Source organism: Wasmannia auropunctata, unplaced genomic scaffold, assembly GCF_000956235.1.
Source record: "Wasmannia auropunctata unplaced genomic scaffold, wasmannia.A_1.0 LD336116.1, whole genome shotgun sequence".
NCBI lineage: Eukaryota > Metazoa > Arthropoda > Insecta > Hymenoptera > Formicidae > Wasmannia > Wasmannia auropunctata.
In genome coordinates this window covers 1,883,217-1,908,459 of record NW_012026774.1, presented here as the reverse complement: position 1 = coordinate 1,908,459, position 25,243 = coordinate 1,883,217, and the positions used below count along the sequence as shown (strand labels likewise).

The following is a 25,243-nucleotide window of genomic DNA, read 5'->3' as shown; positions in this document are numbered from 1 at the left end:
TCGAGCTTTCGAAGCTTTTGCAAGCTATATTTACATCAGTCGATAAAGCCTTTCTTTTAACTAATCTTTCGTGGAGATAGAAGTTTCTTACGATATTTTAAATATATTATTTCAAAAAAGTTACTTTATAAAAGTAACTCGTTGCCGTTCTTTTTTATTTAAAGTAACTCATTACTGGTTTAAAAAAGAAACTTGTTGGCGTTACAATTTCCGTAACTTTTTCGTAACTAATTTTAATAGTTCAACACAAAATCTATAGTGGTTCTATAGCTCCCGTTACGCTAATCACTTATGATTAATCGCGAGATATCAAGCATATCTCTTCTTTTTTAAAACTCGCTTATACACGTTCCATACGTACGCATTGTTGTACGTGTACAAAATAATGATAAAAATAGCATTTATTTGTTAGCATTCAACAAATGCGTCACCATTAACATTACAAATAAAACAATAGGTAACATTATTATTTGTTCGATACTTATTGAAAGGAAAATAATTGTAATATATGGTAATAACGTTATAAATAACGTTACAAATAGTGTTATCAATAACCCAACCTTATTTGATACCAAAAAAAAAAACGAAGACGATAGACTGGATATGTAGAATTAAAGAATTTAAATTATAAAAAGAACTTAAAACTTAAGAAAAGAACAATTAATTATATTTTTCAAGTGAGAAAATAAATAATAGGACTCTGACAATGTAGAAATACAATATTTATTTTAATATCAATATCTATTCTTCATTTATAATCTTATAATACTGATACACAGATTTCAACGGATTCGCATTCACAACAATACTGTTACATTAATCAAGAGCACGTATTTTTGTTTGAGATAGAAATACGTAATTTATACGAAAGTGCCGAAATACATTGTAACTTGTTGCAAATTGATACGATATAAATTTAATATTGGCCATGAGTTTTTACAGAGGATAACTTTGCCATATGTAAAGAAGTAAACTGGCAAACACAATGCACAACTCGGTAAAAGCTGCATAACAATTGGTACGTGCCGCATTCCATTGATCGTGGACAGCAGCTTGTTTTTCACCTGCAAATTAAAATGGGCAGATATCAGATAGACGATATCAGAGTTACATTTACGATATTAGAATGTCTAATTAAAAAAATATTTCGTTGAAGCTGTATTAATTATATTTAACGTCTAATTTTATTATTGTTAGTCATAACGAGTACTAGACATACAATCATGGAAATTATCAATTTTTCATATACGATGTTTTTTTTTAAAGGAACAGTTATTTAAAAAGAGTAAAAATGTTCGAAAATACAACGCTATTTGTGTTCGTTAACTCGACACGTACAGTGATTTTATTAATTTACCATTTAGGACGTGAATATGCACCGCGGCCGTGCTGAATTGGCTTACTGAACACGTATACTCCCCGCTGTCAGTCTTTTTCGCTCGTTCGATATAGAGCCTCGTCACCAGATCCTCGTTCGACCTGAAAAATTGGTTGCTGTATCACTCGATTGATACACGTAGGTATTGTCTGTATATAGGCGCAACGTTTCCACGATATTTACAGTAGATACTTTTATCTGCTGAATTTTAACTGATGAAAAATTAAAAAAAATATATTAAGAATACATAATCTTGTCGTCTAGTGTCGAATACATTATGCAGCTACGCGTATATTTATGCGCATCGGAAAACGTGGAGATGTATAAATATTTTACGAGATGTCTAGAGCGCGACTGACTTTACGGGCATTGAATAAAGAATTGCATGATAATCCAAACGCCACGTAACCGTACATGTAACGCGGGTGCAAATGGCCTTTGAATACTAATTCGACCGAACTTGCGGGCTCCGCACGTCTGTCGCTCGCCGCACGCGCGCGCGCGCGCGAGAGAGAGAGAGAGACGAATAAAATGCGCGCGGGAAGATTGCTCCAGTTCTGTCTAAACCGAAAGAGATATAAATTTTCAATGCGTGTCGTAGCGAATCTCGAGATAGATCAATCGCAGAGCGGTTGCGTCGCACAAAGCGTGTACTATCGCGCTCGTCAACGCGTACAACCCTCCGGGGTTTAGAAGGTAATGCCGTCGGCGGTTGCGAGAGGATGAGAGCGCGAGATTTACGTGTATCTGCGAGTAGACAATGTCCGTACAGGCGCGCACACATAGGCGCGTGCAAATCGAGACGAACGCGCGGTCGTACATACATCCGTCTCCGGGCGAGCTCCTCTCTTCGATCCATCGCTACTTGACGATATATGCTTACCCATTAATGTGATAAACGTTGACGTGATCCGGCAACGTCTCGCCATTTTTCCGCCACACGGGATACGGTACCCTCGAGTCGGGGCAGGACGGCCGGACGACGCACGCTAGCTCGATTCCGCTTCCGGTCTTGTAATATCGGTCCCGTAACTCATGCCTGGCTTCGTCGATGATTCTAATATCCGGCGCTGCAAAGCCACAGACGTACTACTGAATAATACCCGATGAATCTTTCTATATTTCGCTGTTTACGTTTTTTTACAGTTTCTCAATTACGCGCGTACAGATGTGGAGAACATGTGTAATTTAATAGTCAAAAATTATAAAACGCGCGCTATGGTCGTACAAAATTTACATTTGACATCCTGAAAATTTTCGCGAAAATCCTGCCTTCTTCCATGCTTACAATTCATTCGTTTGCAGAATTTTATACAATTAATATTTATATTTTGTAATTGAACCAAGATTAAAAGAGAGTATCGCTAGAAAACACCGCGAGTAACATCGAGGGAGGGGATATCGCCACATGCAAACCCCGTTTACCGAGATGCGAGGGAGGAGGAGATAAAATAAAGTTGCATCGTTGTGCCATTGCAAAGAGTCGCGCTACGTGATACAACTGCGGCTGGCTTGTTTCCAGGCGGGATGGCGCAAGATATTCTCACGGTAATTGAATCTTTACGAGGGCGGAATTTAAATTTCGCGACTGTTTCCGTTTAGGTGCGCCGCGCGCGACAGCCGGCAATTCGCGACGTATACATAGAAGGATTTTGTGTCCCCGAGATGGAAAACAATGCATGCATCTCGCTACCGATGTCACCGTATTATACCAATGCTCCGTAATATATCACTCAAAAATATCCGGAGGGTGCACGTAGATTGCAGGCCAAACAGTTATATTGTACGTAAAAAGTGTAAGTACTCGGCAAACCGATAGAATTTTATAATTTATTCTCTCATGCTTTTTATCGCTTTTCTTCCCCCTCGCTCTCTTGTTTCTTCAAAATATAGATAGAAATCAAACATATTATATAAAATATATATTAATTAAAAGCAAATAAAATGCAAAACAAAGAATTCTCAAATTAATTTATCAAATATAATTAACAAAATGTATAATTTATCGGAGAAGGCAGTTTTTCTCTCATAGTATTAAAAATTTTTCTCGTCATATTATTAAAAATTCATTATTTAATTTTCTGACTTCATTTATACCGAGACTACAATTTTTCGTCACGTTATGTTAAGGAATATCCACGGCATATCCCGTACCATATTCTCGATGTTTATACCCGCGGGTTAATGCATATACCGCACTACTCGCGTAACTGTTTATATTTCGTTACGCAGATGTACCGCTAGATATTTCGCGAGCGGAAGCGTACGTAGCAAACAATCTCGAATACTTCCGCTTTTTTGGCGTGAATTGCAGTAAAAAATAAACGGTCGATTGATTGAACAAAACTTTCTATATATATAAAAAAAATGACGATTCTATATAAAATATAGAAGATAGAAAGATAAAATAGAGTACAGTATATAAAGGAGAAATATTATACAATCAGTAAAAGATCTTACAACATCGGCAAAACATATCGTTATCTCCTCTTATGTTTACGGAATTTTATAGTTGTCCTGTCCGCGCTGTTGTTACATTTTGCTTATTATCGGCCCACAGCATGCTCGTATTGGGCAAATCATTTCTTACATATCTGCGGTTGTGTTCCGCAATTTCTTTTATTTCCTCCGTAAAAACATGACATTACCGAGAACGGTGACGTTCGTGACCAGCATCCTCGGCGGATGCGTATTCAGTTGGCAAACGTACACTCCGTGATCTTCCCGCCGCACACCGGAGATGGCCAATCTCCAATTGTTTGGATACTGAAAGCTCACGCTGTATCTTGAGTCCGATATGTGGGTCGTGTTTCCGAGAGTTAAGAGGGATGCCCAATCGGTGTTCCGCCGTAACCACATTACCTGGAGTCCGCGAAAATATTTGTCCATCTTGTTAGGATACGATCGTGCAGCACGGTAAGTAGTTACGGTACGCGTGTGGTCAGATAAGATGTTTGAATAGTAAAGATGAGTAATGGAGAGAAAAGGGAAATAATTATTCTGATCGGTTTTCTGCTATACTGATTGATTATTCTAGCCCATTGTATAATTATTTTCTGCGGTAGAGCGATAAATATAGATCTTCAAACTTCAAATTACTAGTTATATTTGAATATTATTATTCTAGTCACTCGCATGACATAGCGTCGATTCGATCACGAATAATTTGACACGCACCTTCTGTCCGGAGAGCATTGCGACGCGACAATCGAGATAGGCTGTTGCACCTAAGTGCAATGCCACATTTTGCGAGCCGTTGATTCCCTGGCCGTCTGCATTTTCAAAATACGGATTCCAGTCCGTGACACGGTGATGCCTTAAACGCGGGATTCGCAAGGGAGGCAGTTTGATGGTTATTTCTGAAACACATCGTCAGACGAATTATTAAATTATTCTCTTGCTTCGAAATTATTAAAATATTTTTTATCAATGACGCATTTTCATATTTAGATTTCAAGATTTTTTTATATGTTATTGTGCTTATAGTTTTTCCAACGTATCTATTATTAGCCTTTAAGCGAGAGGTTGCATCGTTAGCAATGTAAAAAGCATGAATAAAGACTCGTTCTGTAAGCTGCGTTCGCCAAGAGACAATCTCAGCAAGATTTTTACGTAAGCCGCCGGCATTCGGTTTGAATAGTGCAGCTGTAATGGGATTCTCGCGAAAACGTGAGATTCCTATTGAAAAGCATGAAAAACACGAGTACGTCATGTAAGTTGAAATAAATTGTATATTCGCTGTGCCGATCGTTTTATGTCTTCACCATCTGCATCTTCTATTCGCTCAGAAAGAAAAACGTTACATATCGAAGTGCTTTCGGGTTTGAGACTGCATGCAAATACCCAGATTTGAGCATGTCTTATCCGGTTATGTTCTTACGTTGCAACAAGTTTAAAACTCATGCAAGATTTTACTCGGCATTACGACCGAGAAACGCTTTGCTCCTTCGTCCTATAGTTTTTTTTCTTTATTTTCTTAATATAAGATAAGATAAATAATATTTAATTATTATCATTTATCACAGAAAATTTCTATTTTTTTTACTATGAAAATTCAGAAACTAAACAAGTGCAGGAGAATAAAAGGGCGCGAGATAAAATTGCAGTCGCGTAACCTTTTGACCCTTTATTTCGCACGCTTCGTAACCGCGAGCGAAGGTTTCGCTCGAGCTTTGCGAAGCACTCAGAAATTTTACGGATACTTGAAACACAAAAGGTACAATTATGCTGTAATGGTGAGCAGGTGGCTTTGCAGCAACGAACGACACAATGTTGGAAAGTTGTGGGGAGAAGGTGCCCGTCGCGCCATACTTTATTCTGACATCATTTCTTTATTGCACTTTACGTTTATTGTTCTATAGCTGGTGTAAATTTGAAATTTTTTAAAGTGACACGGAATATTAATTATTCAAATACTATAGAGAATAGGTCTAAATAATATATAGGGCCAAAATGACGAGTAATTATAGTTGATGAAGCTAATATATTACTCTATATTAATTTCATTTCTCTCTTACAATTAAAAATATTTTTGTTATCCTTTATTGATTTTCTTAATGTGTACGACAATGTGAGTTACACATTAGATATGAAATATGTGATACTTTTGAAAATTTAGAGATTTAACAAATTTCGATAAGCAAAAATTTGTAAAATTTCTATTAATAACGGTATAGAAACTATAATTCTTCAATCTCTCATGTAATCTTGAAAAAGACATTCGCGAGAGAATCTTTCGGGTCTGTGAACGACCGACATGTTTCTTGGTGAGTGTGTAACGGGCGCTTTCTTACGATCCGGAAGTCCACCGAGGTCAATCCCTGATTTTCTTCGTGGCTGTCGAAAGATACCCAATACCGCGGGGTTGCGTAAAGAGAAAGAGAAAGAGACACGGCTGTACAATTTTACACTGCCGCTGGTAAGTTTATCCTTTGTTCTCTCTTAAACATAAAAGCAGATTGTTCACCGTCGTATACACATCTTTGCGAGATCGCGGAAATTGAAAACCTATTCCCCCTTACTTCGCAATTTCGGAATAATCTTCACAGCAGTTGAGAAAGGAAACATAAAAGTTCAAAGGAGATACGAAACGGTATAATACATTGTCAAGGGATGATGACAACAGAGCGAGAGCTGGAAGATCTTGGGGAAAAAAGACGGTGGATAAGTACAGAATTTCTGGTAGACTGCACGACAAAAGACCTTTTGAATAAATCTAGGTCAGCCAAACAATCAGATTCATTTGTGTGTGCTCCATTTCTCTTCCTTAATTTACATATTCCATATAATTATTTCTTATTTTCGGTTTCTCTGTCAATAAAACTCAACAATAAAATTAGGTTTTGTCATGTCTTACGACATTTTTATAAAGGAAATACTATTTTTACGAAATGTCTACAAAAAAATCACATGTGTGTATATGGATTTACATTACGTTCTATATTTAATATAATATTGCCAAAGTGCGATTGCGATAAGTGATTTTTCAACGACGCGTCTTTAGAGCCGGAATTTCATGATTGATCTGATTTGTTCCGGTCGACGAAGAAAATTATTCATCCGTTATTGATTCGATTATGTGGGAACGCTGGGGGTTAACGAGAGAGAGGGCTAAAATGTCTGCGACACAATGGCCACCTTTGTCTCTTTCAGAGAGATTTCATAGATCGCGCCTTAATCAAATGAAAGAGTTAAAGGATCGGCGCTTAAAGAATGCCGATTCATTCCGAAATATCGCAGAGCATTCGTCTTCGTTTATTAATTCTTGAAGCGAGTTTATTGCGAGTCAAATAAACATCAGCAACATTGCATTTAATTCAATCAATGTGCATTTGATTGATGTTTTGTTACTATATTGCTGTTGCCATTATTAATACCATTGCTAATGATTGAAGAGCAGAAAATGTTAATTCGTTTATTGATTGAATGCTGGCATGCAGTTTGCGGAAACTAATTTAATGTATCTTTATTAATTCGCGCAATTCACACATCTTTTATATACTGCGCAAATTATTAGTTAAATCCACGTAATCCGGATTGATGATAGCACTGGTAGCACAAAATAAAATTCATTTATGCTTTACCGTTACGAGTTTATGTGATTACGGTTCTGTAAATTTAATCCATCGATTGAAATATAACAGATGTATTGATGGTCGGACAGATCAAACGGACATGGTGCATATACATTTTGAAAGGCACATTTAGATAGCTCTATCAATTTATTACCGTCCAATCAGGGCAGCGCAATCTGGAGCGGATAATTAAATGTCTTTTGCAGCAATCGCGATATTTCACATTCATTAAATTTTGTCTTCATCTTCTCTCGGGTTATTCTTACTTGATTCTTATTTTATTTTTACATGTACGATTTTCATGCATATTACAATATCTGATTATTTGCTTATTCATAATTAACGGTCGATTATTTTTGCTATAATAATTATAGATTCTCCATTATCTTAAAATAAAAATAAAATGTTTATCCGATACCGTGTTGAGATAAGGAGATACTTTATTTTAAATTTTTTAAAGACTATTTTAAAAGATATACATTTTGATGATTAAATCTGAAATTCAGATTAAGCTATGTATGCCACATGTGAATAAAAAGATTGCAAAATGCGACGCGTGAAAGAATCGCGCGCGTGATTTATGTTCCCCCCGCGGAGCGAGCACTTACCCGCGCGCGTTATTCTCAATTGAGAATAACGGAACCTTCGTTTTTAATTGTGCTCCGGCGCTTCGTGGAAGCTAACCGGGCATTTCGCGATCCCTACAAGAGCGCAGACATTGGCGCCTTGCTCGAATGCAATGTGTGTAAGCCGGCTCCGAGATTTTAGTGCCACTAAAGCGACTGGCTGTGCGTTTACACGTTCCGCGTATAATCCAGTTCGTAAACGCGAATCGACAGCTGCGTTGGGCAAAACCGGGCTTTTTTCCCACCTAGTTTAAACGCGAATGACGATTTCCGCGGCTCCATTCGGCACGTGATATTAATCATCCGCGACGAAATATAAATGCAAAAAAATACAGGCGAGAGAGAGAGAGTCAAGGGAAAGTCCCGGGAACCCAGGGGTAAAGAAGCACGAGCGCGGTGATTTCCTTAACGATTGTCATAAAATTTAACGTTATCCGGAGTACTTTACGAGTCGCAGTCGTTACATCCGGGAATGCATTAATTTAGCTCGTTGAAGAAAGGAGGATTTCACGTTGTATGAATTTCGACAATTTCGCGTGAGTCGACACCGTATACCTGTGTTTTTAGGTGCAATATGGAAGCCAATCTGAAAAATTGTAAAATAATTCGATATACAGAGGCCGTATCCAGGTCACATCGGATACGGCATTAAAAAAGCATTACAGGCTTCCGAACGGCGCGCGGCGCGGCGGCGTTCGGCAGATACGGTAATATTGCGGGCGCATCACAATGCGCTTTTGTGTTACGATCGATGTTCTCGTAAGCAAGTCTCGAACCATATTACGCGCCACGGCGGTATCGATGGCACCTATATATAAAGGCGGTTTTTAACCTACGCGTGAAACACATCCTCCACGACGAAATTATAAACGGATCTGCGATCCGTGAAACCTGTACAACCGGACAAAACGACTTTAATTAAGAGTGTGTCCATTAGGCATTCGGAATCTGGCGTATAATGGAAAAAGTTGGAAATCGCTGCTTCTTTCATTAACGCTAATGGGTAGCAGCTAAACCCACAAGCGGGAAATACTCTCTTTCTCTCTCTTCTCCCTCCTCCTCTCTCTATCTCTCTTGCGACATACCGGGGTATCAAGTATTTGCAAAAGTGTTTTATTATCGATTTATGTTGCAATCTTAATTGATTGTCGCGAATCGCTCTGCGTTTCAGACAATAACTTGCAGTCTCGTAGTCATTAATTGCGACGAGACTGTCTTAATTGGGACGCGGAACGAACGTGCCGCTTAAAGTGACCGAATATAAATTCTGCAGTTGTCCGGGGAAAATCAGGTCCCCGAACGACCTCCGGGTTCCATCGGCTCGAATAATACTCGCCGGGGTATGTATGGGAGGGTCATAACCCCAGATAATAGGATCTCTGAAAATATTTGGCGTCCGAATTACTAATTCGTCGTGCCTATGTAAACTTTTACGTAACTTTTATTTGCGCGCGCAGTAAGAGAATTTCACTCTCTCACAGTACTATATTCGCCAAATCGCTCAATAATTAGATCGCGACGGGAAGATACTGTTTTACTAAGTAACAGAGTAAATGCACCTGATCGTTCTCACGTTTTCTTTATTCCCGCGTTTCTGGAGGGAAATTTTTACAAGGCTTTTTTACGAAGCGCTGCGCGCATCACGCCACGTTCGCTGCATGTACCTTGGAGGAAAAGAGTCTACTTTTGTCTCATCTCTCTCCTTCCGCGTTTCTTTCCCTCCCTCTCTCTCTCTCTCTCTCTCTCTCTCTCTCTCTCTCTCTCTCTTTTTCTCGTCGGTCGCGACGGCATCGTTCGTGCGAATCCGAGAACGCGCGGTTTCGACTGCATTCTACAATCGAGGTCGCACGACGTAATAAATATACATCCGCAAGACCATTTGTTTCCCTACATCGCCTTATGGCAAGGATGCTACCATCGCCGAAGATGCTACCATCCGTCTTGTCGCTCATTTTTCATCGGCCAGCACCAGCCCCGTTGATGCTTCCTGCGAACCCGCCGACTAAATGAGACGACGTTTGCGAGTTTCTCGTACTTTGTGCTCGAAACTCGACGTGAATCCAATTACGAAGGCCGGAGGAATGCGTATAAGCCGAACTGCGACGTTCGACTGCGAAAAGTTATGCGATGACTTGCAGAAAGAAAGTAGCACGTATGATTTCTTTTTTTTACCATAAGTTGTTAAATAATTTATAGAATATTCGGGTTTATCACATATCTTATGTTATCTGGCGCTAATATCCTCTTAATATCCTCTAGACGAAATTATCTTAAAAAATTCTTCCAGGATACGTTAAATTATACGCCGGTTGCACACGGCGACGTTGAGAAACTTTGCGGTGCAGCAACATTGTTCCTAAATTATGGGTCATAAAGGACACCATCGCGAAAGTTGTAATTACTTTCCATAAGTAATGAAAGGATATGACCTATCAATCAAGACCGAAAACCAATATCGCGCGGTCAACAGTTTATTAAAATGACAAGTTGTCCCTTTTCGCGACGACAAGTTTTCATCTCCCTCGACAAAGGAGATACCCGCGGACAGGTAGCACCAAGCCAAATCTAACAAGATGACATGCTTGCCTGTAACGATGAAACTTTGTATGTAATCCGCAAGGTAACTCTCTCCCCCTCCCCTTCCCCCCTCCCCGATGCCGCGATATTAAACCCAACGCATCCGTAATTCTGTGCGGTCCTCTCCCCGTTCCTCTATATCATTGCGGTACCTTGACGTTGCATATCCAAGTATTTATGCAATTTCATCTCTCTCGTACAACTTACACCATTAAAATTAGCTGCTGTAATTGGATTGCTACTTCCACGAAAGTGGTGGAAGAGTTTCAACGTACGAATGCGCTTTAGGAGCGGAAGGAAGAGTTTAATTTCTGCATAATTTAATTATGTATAGACTGAAAGTACACTTAAGTAGCACATTGCTTGTCTCTTGCAGGAATTTTGTGAAGTTTTTTTACATTACAATATCTTGTTTTTTAATTAATAACGATGATTGCAGACGATGATTTTTCTTCTACACTTGCATCGTCATTCTTAGGAATTTTTTACGTTTTTCTATCCTCTTGCTCTGTCTGTTTTCAGTCTGACTGAGTTTAATAACAAAAGCATGCATAATGGGACTAGGGAGATCCGTAATTCCGCAGTGTGACAAATAGGTCAAACGTGCATGGTCAGATACGCTTCCTGCTACGCATCCACGTGTCTCGCGCCTGTACGCTTCATTACTAACCAGAAGTTCGGCATACAATAACCGTCTGTATCTAGTGTCTCGTTGTTTCCTTTGATAGGTATATCAAATACTACAAAGGGAGCTTCTCGTCAGCGTTACTGCAAGCCAATTGCTACGTCAACGCGATCAGAAATCTATCGGCTTTTATTCATTCAGAGGTAGAATTTCATATGTAAATCAGTGTGCTCTAATAAAATATTATAAATTTTCGGTCAGGTGTATACTAGATCAAGTAGAATTACAAGTCCGTAATAAAGTTTGGGAAGTTGCGCTATTTCAGAAGATTTTTCGATGTTCGTAATTTTCAAAAGAAGTTATTTTCCGGCTCGTAGATATAAAGTCCCAATGAGAAAGAATGGGAAGATTTCATTTCCAATTCTCAATACAATGTTATGTTGAAGTCGTAAAATGTATAGCACGGATTGGCAACGACAAACTTTGTAAATAGCGCGAGACAGTTGTGCGCATGTTTGTGTGTGTGCGTGTGTGTGTGTGTATGTGTGGTACGCGCAGCCACATTCGCGCGTGCAAAGCCACGTGCTAGCGCAGTCGAATGACAAGTCACCAAACGAGTTTTGAATTGAATATTTCATCGAGCGAACTCTCCGGGCTTATGCTACCCGGACGCGACTTTCTCGTCTTGACAGGAGCATCAGTATCACACACGAGCGATATATAAATTTATATTGAAAAATAAATGTGTAAAACACACGGCAAACACTGAATGCGCTGTGTAGGGAGGCGAAAAAGTTTTATTTTTCAAACGGAAAAATCAAAATTTTTTTCTTCGCGTTCTCTAAAGCCGCATTAATACAGCGACCGTGGTGATGATTCTTTCAAAGCGCTTGATAAGATTGCGCCGCATTACTTTAAGTGCGACTTCAGAAAAATGGTCGTAACGGCGACAGCCTTGTCACGGGCTAAACTTTCATGAGAAACTGAGAATGGGCAACTGAAAATGTATCACTCTAAACAATTTATTTTTAACGTGGTGCGAGCTATTGTAGAAACGGGATTTACGTCTTTGTATCTTACAGAGAAAAATAGATATATATTTTTTTAATTAACAACTAATTCCTTAATTAACAATTAGTAATTGATAGGAGAATTGATGGAAAAACGTAAATATACGTTGTACACTTTTGTCTACTCCGTGCTGCAGGTATTCTGCACAACTTTTTGTCATTTCAATGAACACCGGAAAAAACAAGAAACTTAAATGACTCGCTCGTCCCTCGGAGCGTGCACAATTTTTTTTCACATACTGCTATGAAAGCCCGAAATTGTACTTGCATGAGCGCACCGGAACGGTCGGCTGCAGCGAGCGGCTCTTTAAAGTCTAATCGGTTCAGCATTGAAATCCGGGGGACCTACTACAAAGCTCCTATGTAGGACGAATGTACATCTTCTTACTGGCTCTCGGCGGAAAAGCCGAGTGCAAGCATCCACAGAAAGTAAATATCCGAACGGTCAAGCTAATACAGATACGAGATTGTAGTCCATCGGAAATCGACAAATGTAGCCATTCAACGTGTAATTTGCCAATCGCAGCAAATAACAGAGAATAATTCCGACGCTCGTCCGCGAACAAAAAGATCCGAAATATCCAGTTTTGATGATTCTATCTCCTTATTTTTTTTTTGTAGTTTATCATTGCCAATCGACAGCTTTTTGTTTTCGGAACTACAATAGTTCGACATACGCTTTTCAAAGTGTTTCACGCAAAAAAAAAGTCTAATCACCCTAAATCGCATCACGCCGTAAAATTTTACATATTATCGAAACTTTCCCCACGCTCGCAGGTTCGCTGCGAGCGAGGTGTATGAAAGTCCGACTAACTTTAGCGCCAAACGAATCACTCTTACGGCTCAGTTTCTCTCGACTTAGCCACGTAGCGTTCAACTTTAGAGTAGGTAATTAAACCCAAAGTTTCCCGCTCTTCGATTCCAAATTTCTGCGTGGCGTTTATTATGTTACAAACCGGCGCGCGGCGCCGGAGATTATTCGGCGCGATAGTCTAAGATACATTCAATGGGTCAATATGCTTAAGACATTTACGTGCATCAATTCTCTGTGTGCATTTGCACGGCACAAAATCCAATTTAACTCTTCTGCTTCGTCTCTTATTAGAATTTCGCAAATAGAAACGCAAGAATGACATTTGCAGGACATGCGAAGGAAAAGGTAGTGAAAGATAAATGAACACGTGACGTTTTGTTTTAGTGATGCTCTGCTTCGGTGTCGTACATATAAAAAAATAATTGCGACATTCGTATCGGGAGCAAGCTACATGTCGCATTCGTTGTGTAACGCACCTTGCAGCTGAGTGATATTCCTGGTGACTTTGTGGCTGTTAACGAGCTGCTCGCGCAGGTGTCTGTCGCGGTGCCGTGGATAATTGGCGATAACGATCGTGATTGCCGCCAATACGAGGCAGAACCTCGACCCCCACGCTGGTCCTGTCATCGCCCGTCGGATTTCGCATCCCCCGTGGTTTTTGAAATGCAGTCGGGATTGTTGGAAAGGCTGTGTATTCGCACAATATCCGATCTTTCTCTTCCCTTTTGTTCTGAAATCCAAACATCGCTCAAGAGATATATACATCCGTATATACGATCTGAATGTGCCATGAATATACCATGAATATGTGACACAGTTAAATTATTGATAGATGAAAGTTTTCTTTTTTAAATCTGTTTAATTATACATATTATGTAAATTGATAGACTTTAAAATAGATATATTACGTAAATTAATAGAAATTAAAAACAGATACGTCAATAAGCGATTGAAAATAGAAATGGTCAATAATCAAGAAACCTTATAGTAAGCAAACTACTTCTTTTACTTTACGTTTGCAAAGCAATGCAAAACTTTTTTTTTTTTATGCAAGAGTATCTTATTTTTTTTAATTTTACGATCACGCGTATAATATATTTTGCGAAATTAGACATAATACTATTTTACAGATGATCCAACTTTTGTGCTTTATAAGAAGAAAAGGATTACATAATTAGATATTACGTTTGTTTTTCTTATAAAAATTTAACAGAGACTAGAATTTGGATCGATTGTGTTGTTTCTCGCAGTTGCTGCCGCAGTGCGTATATTGTTCTATATTGCTTTTGTTCGTGTATGTGTATCGTCGAGTGGCGCGCGGAAATAAACGAAAATGGAAGTTACTGTGGACAACGCACAAGAAAAATGCGACGATGACATCCGAAACGAGTGAGAATTTAGATGCGCCCTAGAAATATATTATTTTATTATCCTGCGATGCATCTTCCTTTTCCTAAATCCATATTCAAAAGCAGGGACGTAATAATAGCAAACGAAAAGGAAAACGCGCGAAGAAGACGCGAGAGTTTGTCTCCTGAAAAAAAATTCATTTATCTTTCATGGGAAATTTACTAAAAAACATCGTGTCGCTCCCCGCTCAACTTTCAATTTAACTCATAAGTCACGAGTTTTTTCTTTCAATGCACAATGGATAGGATAATAAAATGGATGGAAGAGAATTTTATTTCTTAGGATAACATTTGCGTACGGTGTCGTCGTGAGACAGATCGTCAAGCTCGTGGATTCACCCTGAGTTTGCACGTCGAGGCCACAATATTGATCACGTTATTACGTCAAATGCATAACGAGTACGTTTAACAAAACAATCAAACATTAATTTATGGCATCCAATTTGGAGTATGTATGTTACAAAAATTGAATGCCGTTAGAATTCAACGTCGATACAATTTATATTAAACGGGAAGAAAGGGGACACCCCTGTTATAAAATAATTACACAATTATTTTCGAAATGCCACGTTTAATATCGCTGTAATAAAATTTTCAACTGGCACATTTCGCTCATCGAATTTCGCACTGCCTGCTCATAATCTTCCTACGTGTAATAAGCATAGTTTAATATAAAGCTCGTAATATGAGCACGCAATATTCTGTAATTCCGCGTTCATTAGTAAAATTACATTAGATGTTCCAGAAAACTGAGCATTCCACTGTGTGAAATTAAGTATCACCTTTTATCATGATATAACGTACATAATTTACTTGACACATTAGTTAAAACGGGACACGGATGTTACGTTAAAAGTAGTCTCGTGAAAATTTAATAGCTTTCCTAAATTTAATGTTAACTGAAATAATACAAAAGTATTTAGAAATGACCGTCGCGCCGTAATGATTTGAACCGCGAGCCCCGCGGTGATGTTCGCGTAAGTTTCCCGAACGATGGAGAGTTGAGAGAACAGAGCCAAACTCTCGGCAAACTTCGGATATATTGTTTTCGAAGGCGTTCGCGCATCTAATAGAATTGATGTTATGAAGTTTATAGCTCGTTAGATTTCTTCGACAGAATATTGGCATATTCCTGCCGCAGAGACGTAGAACGATTGTCAAACAGCGTGAGAGACGGACGTGCCGGAAAGACGGGCGGGGCGGAAGAAGAGGGGATACACGGGGTAGAAGCGGGGAAGGAGCGAGGTAATACATCGGATAGTTAGAAGGGTAAGGCAAGCGGAGCTAGGCAGCGGAACTTTTGCAGTTTCTCGGGGATTCACCCGCAGCCAGTTTGCGGTCGTAAAGCAGAAACTGCTATCTCTATTCCGGGGAAAGTAAGATATAGGCGATCGGGCCGCCTTCGGGATTTTCATCTTGAGATATGCGCAACCAATCCGGCCGGTAGGCGGCTGGATTATTGTGTCCGAGTAACAAGGTGAGAGGATTTGCAATGCAGATCTCCGCCATTATTGTGCGGATGATATCCGGCGTGCTTTCTACGCGCGCTAACATCTCTCCGCGCGTTTACCTCCGTCACGGCGAAGAGCATGCTCTTTTAATTACTGTGCGTATAATGGTAGTTGTTTTGTAACTGCTTGACTATTTCGCGATGATTTTGAACATTGTCCAATTCTCAAAAATAAGAGCTGAAATGTTCAGCAGTAGCTTTTCATATATATATATATATATATGAAAAGCTACTGCTGAACATTTCAGCTCTTTCTTTTATATATATATATATATATATACATATGTATATATGCGCCATTTACGAGAAATTTACGGCTAATTGTTTTATTAAAGATTTATATTTTTATATTAAAATTTATATTATCGCGCTCTCAGCATACGACATAAATCATTATTCTATTTTTCTGAAATTTCTCTTATTTCTATAACATTGCTCAATAAAGTTCGGTACGTTCAAAAACGGCGGATGAAATATTTACAAGTTCAGTAAAATAATTCACGTGCACATAGCGGCGAGATATTACCAATGGTTGTGGCGTCGCAACATGTGCGACTTCCAAAGATTTCCGCCGGAGTAACGATACTGCTTTTCGGCTTTGGAAGTAGTGCAGAATCCGTTATAACGTTTCCAGGAAGTCGTTTTCCACTGATATTTATGACGCGACGAATCACGTAACTTACTGTTGAAACCGCAGTTGATGAACGAAATGGCTCGCCGCGCGCGTTTTCTCCGTTATTTGCACACAATATAACATTTCTAATAATTTATATTTTTATTTAATTTACATAACTTTTGGAAACACCATATTTTTGCAGTTATGGATCAGAAAAGAATTGTATAAAGGAAATTCCGAGATGCTTCTTTTTTACACAATCATTCTCTCTTCTTATTTTTCTTTTTTTAATAATTTTCTAAATACGCAGATATCTTTCGATAATATCTTCAATTACGTAGTAACTAAATGATAAATCTAAAATATTATTTACATGAACTTGATTGAATTAAATTATTGTCAAAGTATATACTTACATATCTGAATGATGTAATTATCATGATATTTCTATATGAACTGTCCAACACGCTTTAACATTGTATACAACTCGTGTTGTTACTACGTTTAACAATGGACTGAAAACAAAAGCATTATTAAGATATGAGATGATTTAAGCTACAGCGATTGTTGAAACTACGCCAAATCCTTCTCGACGGAACCAAAGGAAAGATTATGAGCAAAAATTTCCGGTATTTCCGCATACAATGTAGATTACATTCCCCACGTTAGCTTCGCTTTATAGTTAGGATAATGAATGATTAAAAAACGAAAATATATTCTTTCCCGTAAGTTGGTCTTTCTTTGTAACAGTAATCTCCTGCGCTCCGACGATGTGTCGAGTGGAAAACATTGTGCGAATTTGAGACGCAAAAGAAGCGATTGTTCTATTCGTCTTCATGTACTCATTTTATACCCGCCTTTCGTCCCCGAGACTCGCTTCGAGGGATTCGAGTTCCACGAGGGCTCTCGCCGTGTGGCAAAGGGGTCTGCAGAGGACTCGGCTGTCGGATCTCGCGGGAGTTCAACTCGCGCGGCACGTCTCCGGGATCGATCGATCTTGCTCGCCGCTTGTGATGTCACGTTGCAACCGTCGGGGTTACCGATACTGGAGAAGAAACGCGGCGTGGGAGACCACGCGAGAGACTTAACATATAAGACACGTGCCGCAGCGAGTTCTTTAATTTTAAAGCCCCGTCCTTTTTTAAATCGCAAGTACAATTCTGGCCTTTACGATGGAGAGTGGTAGCGTTTATTTATGGTCGACGAAAATAATCACGGTTATTTGGTTAAATTACGTTAATGAGGTAGCCCCGTAAGCATCGACTATCGATAAATCATTGTGAGGGACACGCGCTACTTAACGTGTTGCAAAAGAAAGAAAAAGTAAAAGAGCGAAAGTAAAAGCGAAGAAGGAAAAAGATTTAGAACGCCAAGTAGCTCAAATGCAGCGATCGATAGTAATACACGAAACGCGCGGAGGAGGAAAGGGTTAATGACGGAAGAGCGAAATGGTGCGAGAAGCTCGCGAACAAAAGAGGATATGTTACGGCCGGATCGTATGTTATTCCGGTCTCGCAAATGACAACTAATTGCCATATACCTATAATGGTAGGGTGCATAAAATTCGAGTATTTTGCACACGGCCCGGCGGAAGAGCCATTTATCATCCGTTCGTTTTATCGCAAAACTTTTTTGAAAGAGAAAAATTTGTCGGAGTATTTGTCGTTCAAAATGTCGGCTCGCAGATTCTGGGATGTCCCATATTCATATAGGTATGAGTACAAAGAATCCTTTTGTAACGTTAGCACAGCTTATTACATGTCTTTTACACATTTCTTTACACGAATCCAAAGCAGCGCATTAACAAAAAATATAATGAGTTTTCCAAGTCCACACAAGATATTATACTTTAACTCTTTAACACGATTTCTTCTGGCTACTCGTTAAGCGTTCCAGAGCTAAAAAGTCGCTGAACGACTCTTGGTTTAGAATTATGCGAAGAATTCGATTATTGATAGCGTTAACACGACGATAACGCTCTCAAAATGTCTTCGAATAAAATCTAGTACAATTGTCGTAGTCGTTTACTTTTTCACGTAATTATTTACTTTCTAAGAGCGACTCTCCTTTCGTAACAGGAAAAGAAAAATAATTCAATCTCCGCCGCCTGTGTAGCGTGAAAAGAGAAACTTCCGTCTTATGAAAGCTGCAGAGATTTCAGTGCCAGAATTGTGTAGTACCTTCGCTATAGAGCAATCGATTTACGAGTCGGTGAAAATGTTGAGATATTCTTCATCGAGTTACCTACACCCATCGCAGAGCAGTAATAATCCGTCGCAGTGATTACCGCCAATCTTGACGTTGTCCCGACTCGCTCGTAATGCCGAAGTTTATTTATTTGATTGCGCGCAATTTATTAGAGTATAAGCTAGTACACGTGTTGGGGAGTATCCTCCGCAAATTAATCGCGATCGCCATCAATCACAAGCTGATTGGAACGAGACCGGAAGCTTGCGCTTGCCCGATTCACGATATGAGTAAATTGTCAGAAAATTACGATAACGTAATTACGTTATTTGGATATTGGTGTAACTCAAATGCGCGGCAGTCAGGGTGATTGTCCCGCAGGAGAACGTCGTGGAAATTGAGTTTTTAATTAAAACCGTGTTCTTTCCGGAAACTAGTTGGATTAATGAACTTATCGGCGAATCATATTACAGATAATCCACTAGAGAGTCGTAAGTCGCTACGCTAAAGACATGATCCCAGGTATTAACGATTCCTAGTTTGCAGGTATAGTCATAATGGTCGAAGTTAACATTGTATGCGTCGAACGTGAAAGATATTATTTTCGATCTTGAATTTAAATGCCTTTTGTACGTCTGCATTCATTGAGAATTACATATGATTTTATATTTCGCACTTTTCCGGCATTTTGGTACTGGTAAAAAGAATAGAGAAAACGTAAATAGAAGGAAAAGAATAAAAATAGTAAAGCTGAGATAAAGATAGAGAGAAATTACAAGTAGAACAGTTCACAAAATTGCACGGCACTTATACTCGTTATATTTAGCACATCTATTGGAATATATATATATATATATATATATATATATATATATACATACATATATATAAAAAAAATCACGATATTTATACAGAATTGACGATTCTTTTGTGATGTATATTTTAAGAAATATGTGTCGACGTAATCTTTCGATACCTATCTGATCCGTTTGCGAACTGGTCTGCGTGATCGATGCGCTCGCCGCGCTGAGCACATTTACGAGCGAGCTGCACGTTGATCAGGCATGAAAATCTAGCGAGCAGGCGAAAGAACAATGGGGCACTGCGATGAAGACGTATGCAATGAGGGTTGAAAGAAAGAAAGTAGGGAAAGCGAGTAGGGAGTAAGAAATCTTGCGGACACCTCTCGTTCGCGTGCAATCGAATCACCGGTACGGTTTCTCGGCCAACCTTTTGTTCGAAGCTTGCTTTATCAGGGAATACTTTAAAAGGTCGAGCCCCGAGGTCAATCTTTTGCCATTTAAAGCCAGACTGGGCAGAATCGGCTCTGTATCCAGAAAGCGATCCCATTCGTCTGTATCCAGGGTGTCGTGCCCGACATTTAGCAAGGCTGGCACGTATCTCCTTGGTAGTACATCGAATTTATCGTCGAGATTATCGAGGTACACGGAACCCGGCAACGTGTAAGCCATTTTTGGAGGGTCCAAAAAGAGAAAAAGTGATAAGTATCACCTCAATTCATTCGTGTTTATTATCAACTTTACGCACATCCTCGGAAAGATGGAAAGAAAGTTCACGACAACTTTTATTAAGTATATTATTAAGATGCATACGAATATATATATCTAACGTATTTCGTATTCTTATGTCGTTTCCCGCGACCGAATGAGTAACAATGCAACTTTGCCGATGAGACTACGTCAACTTGACTGCACGAACTTCCCCTTTCCTAAGCGCATTAATGTAGATTAGTTGGAAGATGCTGGTATCCTTGCGCAACTAGGATTGAAAGTATATATGTTGGTAGATAATCTGATAAGGAAATAAAAGGTACAAAAGATAAATAACCGAAATAATGCATTTGGAAATTGACAGGTCTTTTCTATCGTAGTGTAATTTAATTTTAATGCGCGAATCGCGCCGTTCTTCGATGAAAAAAATTTTGATAAAGCGTTATTATATTTTTGTTATCACACATAATTCTTCAAGTTATCTCGATAGCATCCATTTTATGGATGCTAGCGATCTATAAGTCGATGAATTTTAATTACGACGCCATTGTTGTTTTCATCGCAGTCATTTAACGTGGAACGTTCGTAGAGGTGTACATCTACGAAGGAAATTGAACGGCTGGCTTACGATCTCCGTCCCTTGTACCGAATCATTTACATAGGAAGACGGATAGGACGGATCGCTGATCGTGTCAACCATTATTCGTCGTGGCACGTGAAATCGATTATAGGAAGCTGCAATGTTCGTTATCGGCAGATATGCATCATTCAGCAGGATAAAATTTTCAGAAAATGCAGACTCGTTGGCGTTTTGCTGTGTCTCGAATAAATGCATTTCAACATCAAAATATTATCACGCGAACTCGGGTGTTTTTCGATCATATCATTTAAACTAGTAGTTTTTGAAGTTGAATAAATTTTTGAAAGTGTATTATTTTGTCCGAGGTCTAATGCACGTACTTTGCAAGCAGACTGCCTAGAACCTGTTATTATACATATTTCCCCATCTTTTAAATATTTAAATTTTGTCTTTTGCATTATAGTTTTACATTAAATTGCTACATAAATATAATCCATAATAAGTATTTAATAAAAGTACTACGTTTTAAAGCTATATAAATACATTATACAAACATAATATTGCATATTTTTCAAAAACTGCAATAAAGATTTGTAAAGAAATCGAGAATCGAGAAGTATTTAAAATTGATTAAACAAAATAAAATAGTAGAAATTAAATTTTTAAACAAATTGATTGAACATAAGTTTTAAAAAATAATTATTTTGTATACCAAATAGTAAAAAAATGTAATTTCACAAGATAGAAAATTTTAAAAATATGGCAATGTGTGATAAAAATTTATATTTCTCCTCTTGCTTATTTAGCTACGAATTAAAAAAACTTTTAAAATATACATAATACATACATATAGTAGAAGTACAAATAATTTATATTTTTGTTTACTTTGTTTAAACAAACTGACAAGTAAATAGCAATTACTACAACTTAAGCTGTTTTGCACGTTTTTTGTTAGTGCTCAGCGTAACTAATTAACTAGCTGATAACAAGCAACGCTTGAACAAAAGGAGAAACCCAAATTAGACGCATATGGTTAACATTTTTATCGATTTCCACGTGCGATTACATTGCTGACTACATGTAACATTACTCATTATCATTCGTCGACCTGTTTTTCTTTTCATTTAAAAGGAATTTATCGAAGGCGTTTACATTTAAAAAGAAGTTATCGAAATTTACTTACTGCGGAAGTTAAATTACATGAGTGTTAACTTATCCGTCTGTCTTCTCGCTGACATCTGACGAGACAAAAATTTCCATTGGAATTTGTTTATCAAATCAACTAATTTCACTCATCCCATCGGAAATCTCACGATTCTAATCTAAACTTTATTATAATGATGACGGGAACGAATTTTGCGACGTAAAGAGTATACCACTCCCGGTTGGTACAGCACGGACGGCTGGCGGCTGACTGCTGCAGAGTTTGAAAGCTCGCGATTCTCAGGGCGACCTCTGTAACTTCCACGTGCTTGCAATGGACACGCTCTGGCGCCATCGCTAAATATATCAATAATGCATTTTTATCCTTTTTTTTTAATAAAAGGGAATAACCGTTTTGAAAGGAAAATCGTGCTCGACGAAAGTTTCACTTGTTAAGTACTCTAATGAAATTATAAGCGCTTTAAAATGATTCTTTTTCCTTTCATTATAAGAAGATTTTCAAGCTTCCGTGCTTTTTAACTTTAATTTTTTTTCTATGCTCGCAGTATACTATCTTATTTTAAGACGTATATATATATATATATATATATATATTACATCTCGCTTTCACGCAGTACAATTGTAAATCTCGTTTCGCCCTCCCGGGGAGGGGAGAGTATAGAATATGGATCCTCGCTTTGCGTGAAAAATGTAGAACAGTACAATTATAGACTTTATTTTTCCATGCTATACGAATTGTGAAGGTAATTTTTTGTGATCTTTTTATAATTATAACTTTTTAATGAATACGAGCGACGGCTAAAATCTTTTGAAGATTACTCGAGATCGTTACCTTGACAATATATGCCAAGGTCACCGGAGGGGGTTCCCCTAAACAGGAGATTTATATCATATTAACCAAAGTATGATCTTAATAAAATATTATTGTATAATTAGTGCTATAAAGTAGAGCAATGACTCCTTTACGTATCTAGCCATTAATTATTTATAGATCATAAGAATCGACTATACATATATGTATAGAGAATAATTTATATTATTCTAAAGTATAGGTTCTATAAAAGAAATTTACATCTAAATAAAAAAAATTTCTGCTCAAGAAATTTCTTTTGTGGTGGAAATGAATATTGTAAGATTACGATGAGAGGAAATATGATCTTTTTTTGAACAAGAGTTTGTAATAAACTTGTGTTTCACAATTTGATGAACCACCATTGGCGGAGGAAAGGAAATTGTACACAGTATAATTGTATACAGTGTACTGCGCTCTCTTCTCAAAATTTGAGAGGGATTGCTGGCGTTAACTTCTTTCTAAACCTTCGTTGAGAATTCTTTATCAAATCCCCATCAGAGATTCTTTTTTCTCTCCCACTGCAGTAGCCTTATAGAACAGACTATAGATAAACTTTTTTTTTGCTTCACAAAGAGAAGCATACAAATTATTTTAAAATGTAAAATCGACAATTACTAGTAGTCACGTCGCTCTATATTTATAAACATATACATATAAGATTTCATTTACGTTACTTGCGTTATTTTTCTGTTGCACAAATACAACCGATGCGTTCCGGCTGTACTGTTTTGGCTGATAAAAAGTAATAATAATTGTGTAATAACTGAAATTTATTAATTCTTAAAATATTTTTGCATATTGAGGATCAAAAGGAAAGGAAGAAACAGTGAAATATGTGTAAGTATAAGAAAGTTTGATAAGAAAAATATTACTTATTATGAACTTATGACATGCTTACTGTAAACAGCATAATATATTTAAAACATAGCAAGAAAAATTTTGTTAAAATTTTTATTTATACTTTTTTTATTAAAAAATAATAATTCTTCAATAAAGTTATACAACGTATAAGTAACAATTTTATTGCTTTGAATAGACATATTGATATTTTGAGAGAACGGGCGTTGTCCGAAAAATCTGCAAATGGACAATGGGTGAGTATTGGCAATTACAAAGATTGAGTGACAATGACAATTACGAAGAGTGAATAAGCCGCAAAGCTCTCGTGCCGAAGCGCGAGTCACGTCCCGAGGAAAGCTAGTGTTTGTAAGCGCGCAAGCGAGCGTGTATTGGTGCATCGATTTTCGCGAATTATTGAGCAGCGGCTAGGAAAATTTTATGTTAATTTCATGTCTATAACAATAAGTAGATCGTTTTCGTGCGTCAAGTGTGTACTGTTTGAATCAATATATATATTATCACTCAAACATCATTGAAATGCTCACTGTTTATTACGCAAGTATGTCAATTTTGAATCACCAGACATACGGTTGCCAGAAAGAAACATAAATTTTAAAAACGAATTGCGTTATCTTCTCCCCTTCCTCTAATTCTTCCATTTGGTATTGCGCAGCCTTCACGCGACCCCTCGCACCTCAACCGTGACATTTAACAAACTTATTTGTTATATAAGGCTTCTTTTGTATCTAACATCTATTAGTTTTGTCTTACTACTTGATGTGTTGTGTTGCATTTTGACCAATAAAAAATTGACTAATAAGTACTTACGCAAAACATATAATTGAGATCTATTAATTCTTAAAATATTTTTAAAAATATTGAAAATCAAAAGGTATAAAGGAAAAACAGTGAAAGATGTGTAAGTGATGATGCTATATACATGAATGCTATTTAATAAAAAAAGTGTTACTGGCTACGACTTTATTGTGAATAAATAAATTATTTAGCATTTTTTTATTCATTTATGCGTATGCTTGTTTATGTTTTTCACGATTGATGCTAGAAGAGATTCGAAAATTTTATATTTAAAATATATCGTAGCGAGTTCTAGATATAATAATAAAAACATAATTATTAGATAATCATTCAAAATGGAAAAAATTTTTGCATTAAAAACAATGATCTTTTGGAATTAAAGTTATACAAGAACAAAAATAATGGTTCGCTGCAATTGTATCGCCCATTTAAAAATTTTGTAATTTATCAAAAGAACACAAATATAAAATTTAGAGTATCAAATGTTAATCTATTTATAATGAAGATTTTTACCATAAATATATGTATTCAGCGTTAAAATATATAATATTAAAATGTAATAAAAGTGATATTAATTCTTTAATAAAAAAATA

The 25,243-nt window shown here is 37.6% G+C and overlaps 2 protein-coding genes across 2 annotated transcripts in view; one reads left to right on the top strand and one right to left on the bottom strand.

The window, feature by feature from the left end:
- Positions 1 to 709: 709 nt before the first annotated feature.
- On the bottom strand, positions 710 to 22,368 carry LOC105462403. Its single transcript, XM_011708961.1, has 7 exons — positions 22,161 to 22,368; positions 13,641 to 13,894; positions 4,556 to 4,737; positions 4,027 to 4,240; positions 2,262 to 2,448; positions 1,358 to 1,479; positions 710 to 1,064 (listed from the first exon to the last, which is right to left on the bottom strand). Exons 2-7 carry the CDS (start codon positions 13,789 to 13,791, stop codon positions 937 to 939), a joined length of 984 nt encoding a protein of 327 aa, XP_011707263.1. The 5' UTR covers positions 13,792 to 13,894; positions 22,161 to 22,368; the 3' UTR covers positions 710 to 936.
- A 1,716-nt stretch (positions 22,369 to 24,084) lies between these two features.
- LOC105448342 (cytochrome P450 4c3-like) overlaps positions 24,085 to 25,243 on the top strand; it is a 5,157-nt gene continuing 3,998 nt past the window's right edge. The window contains exon 1 of the mRNA XM_011686863.1: positions 24,085 to 24,088. Within this exon, the coding sequence (XP_011685165.1) occupies positions 24,085 to 24,088 (4 nt within the window). The remainder of the gene's footprint in view (positions 24,089 to 25,243) is intronic.